The sequence below is a fragment of the Triturus cristatus genome, chromosome 11 (genome assembly GCF_964204655.1).
Source record: "Triturus cristatus chromosome 11, aTriCri1.1, whole genome shotgun sequence".
NCBI classification, from domain to species: domain Eukaryota; kingdom Metazoa; phylum Chordata; class Amphibia; order Caudata; family Salamandridae; genus Triturus; species Triturus cristatus.
The window spans coordinates 970,679,764-970,696,272 of NC_140594.1; the positions used below are offsets into that span (position 1 = coordinate 970,679,764).

A 16,509-nucleotide genomic window follows, 5' to 3' on the forward strand; every position below is an offset into this window, starting at 1 on the left:
GGTATTCCATATCTAGTTACGGTTACATCCAGGGTCACTTGCTGTATGCAAGTTTTGTTTCCACAAATAGACACAGTCAGGGAGTCGCCTTTATGGCCTTCACTGAACATCTCTTCTATACGAATTGATACTCTAAGCAGAATGAAAGCTATTCTTTTACAAAAAACAGTGCCACTGACCTCGGCCAGAGAAACCTATGATCTCCAACTCGCAAGGACTTCTGCGGAGAGACATACCCTTTTGTAAACAAACTGCCCTGTACATTTCTCAGAAATGTTCGGTCGCATCTTAAATATGTCTGATACGAGCGGTATTATACACTGTCAGCACCTTTTCAAGCAGTCCTCAGAATTTTTCCAAATTTCGTGCACTCTGTGTTTGGCGGACTGCCGCTCCTTTTAGCACTCGTTGCAGGGATCCTATTTTTGCTCCTACTGTTACGATATGGCAAGCCAACTCGCCATCGACACCCAATTCACCATGGAGAGAGCTCTAGTGGAGATGAAGTGCCATTAGCGTATCGTCCAAATTTTGGGTTTACCTCGTCTACGAGAATTAAACACCACATGGTTTGTGTCATTCAGACCAATCTGGCAAGATTACATTTTACCTGTTCTATGCTGCCTGCTCTGCGGTGAAGAGTATGTGCTAGACATCTGTCTAACACTCCCATGAGTCATGCCTACGGATATCGATACTCTGCTGGACACGTTTACGGCCCATGTTCTGTGTTGTCCCCAGCGGCTACCAATCCTGATTGCGGCATTCATTGAGATCTCACAGATGCAAATTGCTACTGCTGAGGTACGAGAAGAAACATCAGGCACCCATGTAACATCCGATTCGAACATTGCTGATGCAACCAATGCTGAAGGCGATAGTTCACATCTATGTGCAGTTAATCTTCTAAACGAGGTAATCCAACTTTCACCTACAACGGTAGACGACTTTCTGTCTACAGGATTAGAAGATTTCATGTTTTCTACAGGACCACACATTGACTTTTGATTCAGGCACACAGTGTTCCGATGAGACTCTGAATTTGGCCTTCATTCTTTTCAGACAAGGGGCTAGCTTTGGAACTTGTTTCCTATGATTCATTTTTTTTTCCAAATTTGTATTTTTTTCATTTTTTGGCACAGTAATCTGCTTATAGTAGGACTATTCATAGAGAACAGAATTATTTGAAAAACTTCCAGGGACATTATGCCACCTTGTCACATCAACAATTGATTTGTGTTAACCTGATACAAAATGGTTTCGACCCTTTTTCTTCTGTATTAACAAGCCATTTCATGATGTGTATATATTTCTGGTTCATTCTTTTTAGCATTTCCAATACACACATATGCTTAGAATTAAATATTGCTTTTAATATGTACAGCACCTTATGCATAGCAATGGTTTTGTAATGCATTTTTAGGACACATGTTTTCATATATGTTTTAGCTAATCATGCGATACTCTCTTTTAGATATGTTTACTATGTTTGGGATTCAGTAATGTCGTTCATACGAAACTGGAGTGGTGTTTTGTGTAGATTTAGATTCTGTATATAGGTTTCCCGATTTATGCCCTTATATAGGTACAATTCATATTGCCCTTATTTAGGCATAGAAAATCCAGCCCTTATTTGGGCATTGTCCATGCTAACCAAATACAGGCATGGTCTCCTACATCTGTCAATCCACGTCACAACGAGTTCTTGGAAAACCAGACTCTTAAGCCTTTAGGAATTTCCCTTGCTTGGATATTGATTTCTCCAAGAACTCATTATTATGCATGAACATCTATTCCTTAGGGGTTCATTCGTGACGTTCCGATGCCTAACATTTACATCAATACAGGCATTCCTAAACACCTTCAAGGTATAAATATACCTGCACTTGCCCTGGCAAACCACGGTTCCGGTATGGTCCAGCTCGACTGCCTACTTGCAGTTCGCCACGGCAAGTTCGGAAGGAGATCGAGTTCCAACCTGATGCACTGACCGGACGCTGTCATCCTCCTCGCAGAGAATCCAGCTCCAGTGTTTTTGACTCCCCTTGCTGGGTGTTAGATATCGAGTCCAGGAAAGAGATTCTAACTTTGCACATTCCAAGGTATGGAGCAGACTAGAACTTAGAGAAACGTTTGGCAACTCTTGGCAAAACTAAACTATAGCTAGCTATACTTTAGAAAACAGCACCTACTTCTTACCTCGTACTAGACTTAGGTTAGGTACACTGGGGTAGAACAATTTAGAAGCATCAGATGAGTATTCACATTTTAGCCTGTGTTATTTATGTATGTATTTTAACTAATATATGTCATAGCTACAAACCATGCTATTGCAGTATTATTTTATCTTACTGCTAACTCTGTACATATTGTACTTCTCAGCCTGTCTTACGATTGTAGCAGTTCATATCTCTTGCACAAGAGATAAGACTGTTCAATAAACCCTTTTTATTGAAACGCCCGTCTCTCTATTTCTATGCAACTCTGTAGAAACGAACCATGCACAATTGACTGAGTGAAACTGTTATCTATTGTTTCCACGGTTCTGATATTGTTCCGACTCTAAGGGAAACAAAGATGTCATGTTTATGCAGTTGTCAGAAACTAATACCTTCTTGTTTAGTCGAGAAGTTTCTAGTGACCTCTGAGTTAGCTGGCACACACAAGCAATTAAGTTTAATGTACTCGATAGAGACATACTGACCTCAGTCCTATGTCAAATCTATAGTGTATATTATTCCAATTCGCAGAGCCTATCAGGGATATAGGAACTACACTACAGCACTGCAATCCATTTTGGACATTAACATTCCGGCACGGTGCATTCAGGGCATCAAAGGACCTTGGGACTATGAAAATCATGTGGTTGCAGTAACAACTGCTGGTCTCTTCATACTGGGTGTGCCTACCTATGATTAAGGCTCATTGGTAGCCAAAATGCATCAGGTGTCGCCGCCCCTTGATGTTAAATAAAGCACCTGTGCTCCAAGTAGAGTTTCAACGTCCTTTTTCTGTTGATGTTTAAGTAACAGGATTCTCCGTGCCTGTCTTGCTGAAACAGCCCTGCAGAGTCTTGGGCTCACTTAAATGGGGAATGGGAGTGATTACTGCGAGTGCAGCCTGGAGAGCCAGACTTGCTGGCCCCGACATTGAAAAAGAAAAGGATTTACCCTGAGTTAAAAAATCATCGGGCGGCAAGAAAGGGAGAAGTGAGGTGATGTTTGCCTCTTACCGACTTGGGGCATTGGTGCTCAAGGACATTGCGAACTTTGGCGGCGATGTGCAACACTATAATATGAAGCGCTGTGTAATGCTGATACTTACATAGGTGGCTGCAGTGCTAAAAACATTGGAAAAACAACAACGTGCACTGCAGTCCATTTTGGACATTAAAACTCCAGCATGGTGCATTCTGTTCATCGAAGGACCTCAGGACTACGAAAATTATATGGTTGCAGTAACAACTGCTGGTCTCTTCGTATTAGGTGTGCCTACTTATGATTAAGGCTCATTAGGAGCCGAAACGCGTCAGGAGTCACCGCCCCCTTTATGTTCATCAATAAAGCACCTCTGCTCCAAGTAGAGTTTCAGCGTCCTTTTTCTGTTAATGTTTTAGTAACAGGATTCTCCATGCCTGTCTTGCTGAAACTGCCCTGCTGGGTCTACTCTGGAGCTCACTTAATTGGAGAATTGAAGTTATTACTGCGAGCGCAGCCTGTTGAGCCCAACCCGTTGGCCCCCACATTGAAAAAGAAAGGGATTTACCCTGAGTTAAATAATCTTTGTGGTGGCAAGAAAGGGAGATGTGAGGTGATGTTTGCCTCTTACCGACTTAGGGCGCTGTTGCTAAAGGACATTGGGACCTTTGGCGGCGATGTGCAACACTATAAAATGAAGCGCTGTACAACGCAGATACTTACATTGGTGGCTGAAGTGCTAGATACATTGGAAAAACAACAACGTGCACTGCAGTCCATTTTTGACATTAGCATTCCAAAATGGTGCATTCTGGGCACCGAAGGACATCGGGACTACGAAAATCACATGGTTAGAGTAACAACTACTGGTCTCTTCATTTTGGGTGTGCCTACCTATGATTGAGGCTCATTGGCAGCCAAAACGCGCCACTTGATGTCAAATAAAGCACCTGTGCTCCAAGTAGAGTTTCAGCGTCCTCTTTCTGTAGATAGATAGATAGATAGATAGATAGATAGATAGATAGATAGATAGATAGATAGATAGATAGATAGATAGATAGATAGATAGATAGATAGATAGATAGATAGATAGATAGATAGATAGATAGATAGATATTAGTCAGTTTATAAATCTTGGTGTGTTGGGGTGGGGTAGGTTGTGCATTGTTAGGATTGTATATTATGGAATATTGAACTTTCAATATTGAACTTTTCTTTTACTTATTTGGTTATTTAAAATTAACTTTGATCTTGATACTTATTGATTGATATTCTGCAGTAAATATTTTTCTTATTTATGCATTCTTAAAGCTTTGTTTCTGTAATCTGAATATATTCAATTAAATAAAATAAATTTAAAAAAGGACAAATGGACCTAATTGCAAAAGTAAATTTGATAGTGATTATAGGTTTAAATGTTCTACAAATGCCAGGAAAGGGCTTCCTCCTAGAAGTAAACGGATTTGCTAAGGCAGTGTTCTCTGTTATGGGTGTGAGTATGTCTGCATTTGTACATCACACTCAAGTGATAGTTTGTCTGAGAAGTATGAGAATGTCCAAAATATCTAGGTTTGTGAGTATTCCCAATCACTTTTCTATCCCATTTTCACCCGGCAAATTAAGGGCTGGAGTAACCTCTCTTTCAGGATGTAAAGAAAAGTGAATCTTTTCCAGATTTGGGTGGGCATGTACAGGTAGGGATTTATTCACAAGAAAAATATGTTCCACAATGTAGACCTCCATTGAAGAGCGTAGAAGATTTTGAATAGTCACATGGCATGTCTAGTAATCCCCCTGGAAACTTGCAATTGGTGCAGCTTTACAAGCGTCCTACTGAAAATGCCTGAATTGAAAATAATCATAAAATCATACTCAGGTAGAGTTATACAACTCCACCTGCACATTTATCATTATTTTTGTGAATAAGCCCCAGAATCTTTCAGTTCAACCACTTTATGGGAAATATTTCACACACTTATCTCCACATCTAACAAGTATATTGTAAGCCTAAGTGTTAAAGACAGTCGGCAAAAGTGACTAAATATTTGACTTTTCACCAACAATTCTTGCAGTGAAGAAAGGTTTAAAGCTGTTGTAAGAACATTATTGTAAGTTTTTCATACAATATAAAGGTCTAAGGAAGACAATGCACAAAGAGACACAGATTGGGAAGAAAGGTGATTCAGCAATACACCTGAATACCAGTTATTTCTACTTATACAGTAGAATATACATAGTGTGAATATACTCAGGGCAGGCGTAAGGGTGACTCAGGCCTTTTCACATGGCGTTGGCCCCATGTGAAAGGACACATTGCTAGAGTTGCGTCTGTTTTCAGACATGCCCCAGCAACGCACCACTTTTGTGCATACAGATATGTGAGTAATACTGACGCAACTATAACTCCTTGCAACATGATGCGCTGTACTTTAAATACTGCTCATCTATGGTGTCTCAAGGAGGGCACACTGAGAAGTGTTGCATCGCTGCTTTGTCGCAGCGATGAAACACTTCTCATAAATAAGGCCCCCAGTAACTAACTGTCCGGCCTCTGTGTAAGCTTATTTTTGCAGTCAGCAATACTGTCATGTGGCACTATGCAATCAGAGAAATTGCATTCTTATGATTTGAATATATACTGCGATCATTGCATAATGTTTTAGATATGTATTCATGTGCCTGAAAAATTTATTGGAGTCACTACCGTTGATTTTAATTATTTTATGCATGTATGAGTGTGTATGCTTTTATGGTCCAATCAAGGACCGACCGAATAAAGTAATTCTGAAGATGAAGATACATGGACATGCAAATGTTAGAGCTGTAAACACAAAAATCTACATGTTATGCCCCATTTCATGGGCAAAACTTGTAATAGGCGATAATGTATTGCATGACATAAATTCCGAACACGTCAGTCGGTCACTCGTTTTGAGGTCGTCAATACCATATATACAGTGTTCAATATTTGTCACTTATGTTGAATTTTTGAGAAACCATATCAATCAAAATGCACAACATGTTTCCATTGGTTTAGCTTTATTCTAGCATAGTCTGTATGACTGTACCCATATACATTTACCCAGTACATTAGTCACTGCACATGCAATACCAGGAAAGCACCAGTAACTTACTATGAGCAAGCCGGCTGCAATCAAAAGAGCTTTTCTATCAACAGCAAGGTCCAGAGGAAAATTGATTTCTATCAGTGCTTCCAGACCGTTCAAAACAAGGCTTGTAATGCGGCCACATTCACGATGAGTGTCCAACGATATTACCTGCAAGAAACCCATTGAGTTCAAATAATGTTTGTTCTTAAAAAACAACTTAAAGATTGCAAATCATTAACATATAGAGGACATGCTAATGATTATATTTGCAATAACACTTTCAAACCATCCAGCACCAATTACAGTGCAGTCGAGGCACTTATTATTTACAGGTAGGAAACCCTGTGTTGCATAGCCTCCATTGTCTGAATTAAAACGATGGAGAGAACCAAATATTTATTGAAAAAAAGTTCTCATTTATTTACCTACCTGAACGCAAACCCCTTCCACTTCTCAGAGGTGTTACAAATAATGTGATTGGTAGTTTGAAAAGCAGACAAATAAATCACGAGGATTACTCGAAGTTTGCGATATATAGAAAACATGTTTATAAAGAACGAATGGAGGTATGGAAGGTGCATTTTTTTCTGTAAGGAAGATATTTGATATTTCTGCGTCCGAAATTCAAACGTACATTTCTCTGCCCCTGTAGCTCTACACCTAGGTGTAACTCTCATAATGGATAGCATTAGTCATTACCTTGCAGAGATTTCCGCCTAGAAGTAGATTTAAAAGCCCAAGCCCCCTCAAATTACTTTATTAGTAAAATTAACCACTAAAACTACTAGAGCCCATATTTGCCTCTGTAGAGGTCTCTGCCAGGGAGCGAAGATTTTGTACAGAAGAGATAGAGGAGCAGGAAGCAGATATTTCCAGCCTGAGATTTGTGAATTGCATTTTGGAGTACCTAAAGTAACATACCTTACAGCCCACTGTTGGCTACTACACTGTTAGAGACCCTCAACCCAAGTTATAGGCCTGAACCACAGGCAAAGGTCTATAATGAGAGCGAGGGCCTTTAACAAGAGATATAGCCAGTGACAGAAGGGCTATAATGCTATTAGGACATGTCGTTCACTTAGAGTAGATTGTTTTAAATTAAAAATGGGAGAAACAGACAGCCAATCATTCGAATGTTGGAGCAGAAGGCTTATTCAGCCATTCTTAGCCCTGAGCCACTGTATTGTCTTCAGTGGAGCTCTTAACATTCCAGTGTTCAAACATTACTTTACCCTACGCCAAAATGGCTTTCTTGAATAGGCCCCTCGGTCTAGAAACAATAATCAAGAACGAAATTTTAAATTTTGAATTAGCAGGAGCAGCTGGTAACATTTGAAAGTGGTAGGTGAGCGGAGTGCACCAACGCTTCCCAAAAGCCATAAAGGCTGCAGTGCTTTGCCTATATTCTGCCTGAGGGCGAGGCCTACAATGAGAGCATAAGCTAGCTACATGGGAAAAAAAGAAATCAAAGTAACTAACGCTTAGGTCGAATTAAATAAAACAAGCATCATGCAGTATAAACAAAGAAACAAAATCACTGACATGCATTAGTAAGTAAGTAAGTTGTTAACTGCCATAACCATCAGAAACTGAGTAAATCTGAAGTTGTATTGAGGGATAATTCAATATGTTCTGTAGTGAGGTTCTTGATGAACAAAGCAGTGCCAAAGAGCTATAGAACTGTGCTGCCCCATTGATGTGATTCATTTCCATCATGAACCTCACTACAGTCATTTCTTTGAATCCAACCTATGGTGGATCATACCCTGAATACCTCCTTTCTTTCCTTCTTCAAATCGGGCTGTCCCTTGGTTCGCTTTGTCCTAAGGAAGACCCGCTGTGCCTACCAGTCAATCACGCACCTATCTGGGTCATCATCGACGTGCTTGTCATTATCCTGACCCTACTCTCTCCGCCCCACGTAAAATGGAAATGGAAATCCCAAGCGGCGTGGAGATTTATGTACCTAGGGATGGATGTTCTTTGAATGACCAGTGTTTAACCATCTGTGCAGCAATGTATATATCTCGTTCACACTTAGCACTTTCTTGCACTTTTTTCACCATATTACTTGCGCCGTTTGAACAACTCATATGTTCTTGAACTGTGACAGCCTTCTAAGGTTATCTTGACACCATAAAATGCAAAAAGAACATATGGAATGATCCCTCAATACAACTTCAGATGTACTCAATTTCTTTGGTGTGTTATTTGTCCTTTCTTCTCTTACATTTTCATTGATTATTACTGAAAAGTTTGAGTACTGTTTTCTAATTGTTATTATTCAGTAAACCTTGAATCAATTCTGTACCCAACAGAGCCAACACTTTCCACATTCTTGTACACCCAGGTTCTGAGGGGCACTCGGTTACCCCGTTATACTAGATATAACCATCAAGTGGTCAGTGTTCTACAACACAACCCCTTCATGCAGTTAATTAATGCAGGATTCACAGAAATGTACTTGTAAAGCCCTACAGCTACCTTAGTGTTGTTTGGATACTGTTGGGGTTCAATGCAGGACATACTGCGGTAAAAGGCTCCTTGATACAATTGGTAAAAAGACAGGTTTTTAGATCCTTCTGCAATGGCATGCTGTGACTTAATTAAAAGGCACACCTCACAAAAACGGATTACACTTGCATCTAGTCTACATCCTTTCCAGGAAGGTATGGTACCTTAATATCAATACCAAAATATAATTTGACCATAATATTATGTTCAAAATATAACGACTGCAGAAATATCATAAGGCATAATATCAAAGCTAAGTATATGTTTTCTTCTTGTGTAAATCATATACATTTTCTATATATAATACCGTAAAATGTTGAGGCATCTTCTATAATTTTCTTTAACAAATATTAATTTGCAGGCATGTTTTTTGATACATTTTATTTCCTAGCTTTACCTATTTTTCAGACCTGTCAGCCAGAGCATGGTTTTCCCCCAAACCTTTTGCCTTAACCCCTCCGATTTTTGCTGATCTTGTTTTTGCTAGCCTTTGGACTCTGCATTTTACCAGTTCCATCTAGTGCTGAAGTGTCTGTTCTCACTCTTTAAAATATGGTAACATTGGCTTATCCCCAATTGGCATATGCAATTTACCTGTAGGTCCCTAATTAAGTGGTACTATGTGTACCCAGGGACTGTAAATTAATTGCTAGTAGTGAGCCTGTAACACTGATTGTGACACCCACTTAATTATCCCTTTAAACATATCTAAGTTTAGCCGTTGCAGCCTGTGTGTGATGTTTTAAAATGCCATTTCAACTTGGCAAAATAAAGCTTTTGCAATGCCCAAGACTTCCTCTTTTATGTATAAGACACCTCTAGGGTTGGCCCTGGACAGCTCAAAGGCAGGTGCAGTAAATTAAAAATGTTGAACACGTACCTTTAAGTTTTAAATGTCCTGGATGTGAAATACTCTTAAACTCTATTTTCACTAATGCAAGGCCAACCTCTCTCATAGGATAACATTGGAGTTTCCTTTTTACATTCAAGCTGAAATTTCCAAATGGGAACAGCTACCCAATTCTTGTTCGGTGTCTTTGGAACTCTAATTAAAAATCCTCCCTAATGGTAAAGTTCGGTTTTAAATAAAAATTTAGAATTTGCCACTTTTAAAAAATTAAAAGCAAAATAAAAAATTATGGACGGAATGCTGAACAATGCAAACATTCACCCCCAGTCACAAATATCTGGGTTTTATCCATCATTCTTTTCCCCACCATGCCACCCCAGGTTGGAGCCAGCCATTTGCAAATCAATCTTGACCCTGATCCTCATGGGAACAGTCCAGCCCAAACTGCCAAGCCATCTCCTCCCTGGACCAGAAACAAGCATCCAGGGACCAGTTTCAGGGCATCACTCCTCCTCAGCCTGGCTAGCTGGAATCCAGTGGCGCACTAAGCATGGGACCCACCTCTGGGCATACCATTCCCACTTGGGGCACCAAAAGCAAAAGGAACAAATGATGGACGGAATGCTGAACAATGCAAACATTCACCCCCAGTCACAAAGATCTGGGTTTAATCCATAGTTCTTTTCTCACCACGCCACCCCAGCTTGGACCCAGCCATATGCAAATCAGTCTTGACCCTACTCCTCATCGGAAACGTTCAGTCTAAACTGCCAAGCCAGGTCCTCCCTAGGGGGCAAACAAGCATCCTGGGACCAGTTTTGGGGTATCACCCTGTGGCATCGTAGAATGTTCCTTGCGTTGCCTGGAGAAAAGGAATGTTTATTGTTGTATGGGATGGAATGATGTGAGAAAGAGGCAGCAGTTGAAGCCAGCCTTTCATGCTTACAAGAGCTTCTGGTGGATGGGATCTTTTACTTGCAATAAACCTGATGAACCTACAACTATCTCTGGCTGAAAGTGCATTATTACACTTGGCGACGCAGGATGGTTCCACATTAAGGATTTATTACATTATACAAGATCCCAACACTACTTCGTTTTAAAATGGATCAACATTGAGGAAAAATAACTCTTTGATCACACTGGACTAAAGGTACGGCACAATTTTAAACCTCACTCGACGCTTTCAATAGACGCTATGGGCTTTGCAGTGTTGCTTCATGTTACCAATTTGAAAAGAAATAAGCAATGGATTATCCGGCTTTTTGGCTCGTATGAAACGAAGTGATTGCATCTTAAACTCAGCGTTTGTGTGTTATAGCCCGGATTAAAGTGACTTGGAGAACCTATACACTGCGGGCAACATCTGATCGCAAGCGTTGCATTGTGTTTCGTTGTGCGTGCAACATCTGAGCGGAAGCGTTGCTTTGTTCCTCTTCAATTATGCTTGCAGCAGCTAATTTGAAAATCCTACGTTTGGGAGTTTATTTAGTCTGAGTCAAAGAGAGTTTAAAGGCATATTGATTCAACTGCAACGATTTGGCTCATCGTAAAAAGGAAACAAGATAGCATTTTTCAAATCAGCGCCTCTCACCGTTTCGAATGCCGTCAGTGATCCTCCTGGCTACGCGCCATTCTGCTCTCGCGTTCAAGAGAGACTACACGCAGTAGCGCGTTGTGTCACCAGCACGCCTTACGCACTGCGCCAGTTGTCAAGGGAACCGTAATAAACAAGAGAGTTGCTTCTGTACGCGCCGCGTCTTTCACGTATATTTCTACACGTGTTTGGCATTGCTTGGCAACAAAGGTGGACATCGGCAGCTCCTGATCGGCGGATATAATGGGTGAGAGGTACATTTAACTGGCATGTGTAAATGATTTAAAGTGTATCCCCTCAGTGATACACACACTTTGCTACAAAACTTCAAGGTAAAAGGAGACTCTACAGCAATATTTGTGCACACGGTTGTTACTAATTGTTTTTAAAAAAAAAAGGAAAGGAGGCAAACCATTTCTTTGAATTTCAGCCTCGTGGTAACCAGTTTAGTGTTTATTTAAAAAAAAAGGGGAGTAATTGTTGAATTCTCAGTTTTTCTCACATTTTCATTTTTGATAAGATACAGCTTTATTTGGGAAAAAGTGTTCACGTTAAAAATATCACAATGCAAAACGTTACTGCACCTCCTTTCTTTCTGTCATTACCGGGGGATCCTCCCATAAAGTGGCAAAAATGGCAGAAAGTTTTTGAGAGGTACTCAAGAGTGTGCGGTGCGTCTCTAAGTGCAGAGAGGAAGACTGCTTTGTTATTGCATTGCCTAGGCTCAGAAGGCCAAAAAGTCTTCGACCATCTTCCTGAACTGGTTGATCGTAACTTCAATGAGTACTAAATATGCATTGCCAAGTTAGATAAACACTATTTACCCAAAGTTCGTACCATTTTAGTGAGGTACCACTTTGGCAGAAGGTCCCAATTGGAAGATGAGAGTGTTGAGAACTACATCACCTCTCTCAGGAAATTGGATTCCTCATGTAAATTTGCTGCGACTCTCGACGAAAGAATAAAGGATCAATTCATGTTGGGTTGCAGCATTGAATGCGTCAGAGAGGAATTGTGGCAAAAAGACTAACCGAATTTGGAAGAAGTTATTGTAATTGCCAAGAGGATAGAACATTCTTTAAAATGCGTAGATGTCATAAAGAAAAATGGGGAAAGTAAGGACAAAAGCTCTGTGCAAGCTGTCAAGACTACCCCTAGAGGAACTGTTGATCATAAAGAAACCCAGAAAAACGAAATTTCAAAAGAAGCTCCCAAGAGATTTAATGTGTCTAATGTGAAATGTTTTCGTTGTGGGAAAAGTGGTCACTTTGCAAATGACAGGCAATGTCCAGGGTGGAAGGTCACATGTAGCAAATGTAAAAAGAAAGGTCATTTCTCTGCTATGTGTAAAGGGAAAAATTACAAGGGGAAAGTAAGTGAAATATATTATGATGTTGATGATGATTATCAATGCCAAGATGGAGTTGATTGTGGGCAAATTCAAGTACAGGTAGTACAAATTGGAGAAGGGAAAAATTGCCCTATTGATGAAATCCTAGTTGAAGGAAAGCCTACTAAGATTCTTTTTGATTCGGGTGCGAAAATAACCATTATTTCCAGAGATTTTTATAACAAACATATTATGTGTAGAGGTAAAGGTTTTTCATCCTGACATAAAACCTGTGGCCTATGGGGGTGAACCAATCAAACTGGTTGGGTACTTCTGGGGTTTAATTGACTACAAAGAAAGATTAGCCAGTGCAATAATATACATCTCACAAAAGGGAGACAGCATTCTCAGTTGGTTCCACCAGAAGGACTTGGGGGTCATGTTAGACCAAAATTCGTCGCCCCCCATTATTTTAAAAGATAATTTTGTGTCTAAGTCGGTATCTGTTGTTCAAGACTCTACTAACAAAGAGTTTTCAGATGTTTTGAGGAACAGATTTCCCAATGTGTTTTCAAATAAATTGGGTTGACTCAAAGGGTATCTTCATCATATTAGAATGATCGACAATGCCAAACCCGTTTGCTGTAAAGTTAGAAATGTACCTGTTGCAGTCAGAGATCTGGTCAAAGTAGAATTGGAGCGACTCAAGGAGGAAGGAGTAATTGAGGATGTAGAGGCAACTCAATGGGTTGCGTCGGTCGTCGCAGCCAAGAAAGTTGATGGGTCCCTTTGTTTGTGTGTGGACCTTCGCGAATTAAATAAGAATGTAGTCACTGACCGATACCCTCTACCAAAGATAAATGACAAGTTGATGTTCTTAAAAGGTGCAAAGGTTTTCAGTACCATTGACTTACGGTCAGCATACCACCAGATTAGATTAGATGATGATTCTAAAGATCTAACGGCGTTTGTCACTCCCTTTGGCACGTTCAGGTTTGCTAGACTTCCTTTTGTGCTGGTATCAGCAGCCTCCGTTTTTCAAAGGGCTCTGGAGAAGGTTTTAAAGGGTTTAACAGGTGTAAAGATTTATCAATATGATATATTGATTTTTGGAAGTGACATAAAAGAACACGATGACAGGCTATACAAGACTGTAACCTCACAGTTAAGATTGAAAAGTGTAAGTTCAGGAAAAGCTCAATTGAATATTGAGGGAACACCTTCTCTCAAGGGGGGGTATTACCAAAGGAGAGTTTGATTACTGCCATACAGAATCTAGCTGCACCCACAAGTAGAGAAGAACATATGAGTTTCCTAGGTATGGCCGAATATTATAATAAGTTTATAAATGGTTTCGCTTCATGTTGTGTGCACATGAGGGCTTAACTGCGCAAACGTTGCGAATTCTTGTGGGATGCTGAATGTGAGCAAGAATTTTGTAACCTTAAAGAAAAGTTAAAATCTGCTCCCAAACTTTGTAGTTTTGACCCCAAGAAAAAGTAAATTTTGATCACAGATGCAAGTTTGAAAGGACTAGGAGCAGTTCTAGTACAAAAGGATCAGTCCCATGAGCAAGTCATTCTTTTCTTATCCAGGAGTTTGCGAGATGCTGAGTTTCGTTACTCCGTAATAGAGAGAGAAGCTTTAGCTGTATATTGGGCGATAAACAAGTTAAAACATTTCTTGTGGGGTGCCACTTTTGAAGTCAGGTCTGATCATAAACCTTTGATTGAAATTTTCAAGAATAAGGGGATTGACGCTGTTTCAGGTAGAATCACAAGATGGGTTGTCGGGCTCCAAGATTACAATTTTGATGTAAAGTATCTACCTGGGGTGGAAAACAAGGTAGCTGATGCTTTGTCCAGACTGGTTGTAAAAGCTGACGTCAACTTTGACGATGAGTGTGAACGAGACGACGAAATGGTTTGTCTGGTGGAAGATTACACTATTGATAAAGACAGGTGGAAAAAAGCAGCTCTACAAGATCAAGTATTATTAAAGGTCTTAGAAGCCATTAACAGCGGGTGGAAAAAAAACCATAGAGATGACGTAGAATTGGAGAAGTATGGCATGTCAGAGACCAATTATCGGAACGTGATGGTTTACTTTTCAGGGGTTTGAGGCTCATCCCTCCAATTAACATTAGAGTAGATCTCATATCACTTGCACACGGTACACATTAGGGTATTTCTAAGACAAAAGAGAGACTTTGCCTCAATTATTGGTGGCCAGGGATGGATATACAGGTTGAAAGGAAAATAAGAGAATGTGTGGAGTGTGCCCTGAGTGAGAGGGTAGCAAAACCCAAGACACAACCCATGGTGATAAGGGAAAGACCTGATGCCTCTTGGAAAGAAGTGGGTTTAGATATGTTGGGCCCCATACAGTCATCTGGTACTGACTGGTATGTTTTTGTGTTAATTGATTTTTTCTCAAGGTGGCCTGAAATAGGAATTTCAAGAGGGGTTGAAACCAAACATGTGATAGTCTTCTTAAAGAAAATTTTCTCTAGAGAAGGAATACCTTCTAATATTTTAACTGATAATAGGGTGCAATTTGTATCCAGAAAAATGCAGACATTTTTTGCAAAACATGGTATCAAACACAAAAAATCGTCATTGTATCATCCAGAAACCAATGGCATGGTTGAGAGGTTCAACCGTGTGCTAAAAGAAACTATTAACATGGCAAGGTCAAGTGGTCTTGATTGGCGTAATCAAATTTGGGATAAGGTTGAGGCTTACAGGGTGTCGCCCCACTCTGTCACGAACAGTAGCCCTTTTGCATTATTCAGGGCCAGATGCCCCAATACTCTGGTAGCTCCCCCGTGGGTAAACAATATGCAACCTGAGTTACTGACTAAAAATGATAAGTCTAATTGGAAGTTGAAAGAATCAGAAAAAATTGAATCTAGGAAAGAGAATTTTGATTTGAGGAAATCTGTGAAGAGGACTGCTATAAAAGTGGGGGATTGGGTTCTCATAAAGAACCCAATCAAAAAGAGATCTGGAGAAAGATTTTTAAAACCCATTCAAGTAATAAAAGTGTTCAGTAATGCTATAAAAACTGCTGACCACTGCATTTGGAATCTGAACAGGGTGGTGGTGGTAAGGAAAGATATATTGACTGGTCAACAATTGTCCGGTTGTGATGATGTAAGCAGAGCCCCCCAAGGCATTCGCAAATCCTCTAGAGTTTCCAAGCCTCCCATGTTTCTAAAAGATTTTGTTAAATAGGTTTTTGAACATTGTTATGTTGTTATATAGGTTTGCACTCCTGGTGTAATTCATACACTTTCTTTGTAAGGGAAGGGGATGTGTGGCATCGTAGAATGTTCCTTGCATTGCCTGGAGAAAAGGAATGTTTATTGTTGTATGGGATGGAATGATGTGAGAAAGAGGCAGCAGTTGAAGCCAGCCTTTCATGCTTACAGGAGCTTCTGGTGGATGGGATCTTTTACTTGCAATAAACTTGATGAACCTACAACTATCTCTGGCTGAAAGTGCATTATTACACACCCCTCATCAGCCAGGCTAGCTTGAATCCAGTGGTGCAGTGAGCACAGGACCAACGTCAGAGCATACCCTTCCCACTGGGAAGGGTATGCGCAGACCTGGGTCCCTTGCTTACCATGTCACAGCGAACAGCAGAGAGAAGTCCTTTTTTCCACCTCCGGAGCTTGTTAAGAGCTTCTTCAGCTGCCTGAGGCATTTTTTTTTCAGTGTAATTACGATCCATGTGTGGACTGGCATTTGGCTGGCTGTGTGTGAACCTGCATTTTGCTGGCAGTGTGTGTGGACTTGGGTTTAGCTGCTAGTGTGTGTGGACTAGCGCTTGGCTGGCAGTGTGCGTGGACTGTCACTTGGCTAACGGTCTATATGGATAGCACATCTTTCAGTGTGTGTGAACTG

The 16,509-nt window shown here is 40.4% G+C and overlaps 1 protein-coding gene across 5 annotated transcripts in view; it reads right to left on the reverse strand.

The window, feature by feature from the left end:
• Positions 1 to 16,509, reverse strand: part of LOC146785765 (phospholipid scramblase 1-like) — a 935,365-nt gene that overhangs the window by 50,933 nt on the left and 867,923 nt on the right. For all 5 annotated transcript variants that reach the window (XM_085633613.1, XM_085633616.1, XM_085633615.1 and 2 more), the window contains one exon: positions 6,332 to 6,475. In XM_085633613.1, coding sequence (XP_085489739.1) covers positions 6,332 to 6,475 — 144 coding nt within the window. The remainder of the gene's footprint in view (positions 1 to 6,331; positions 6,476 to 16,509) is intronic.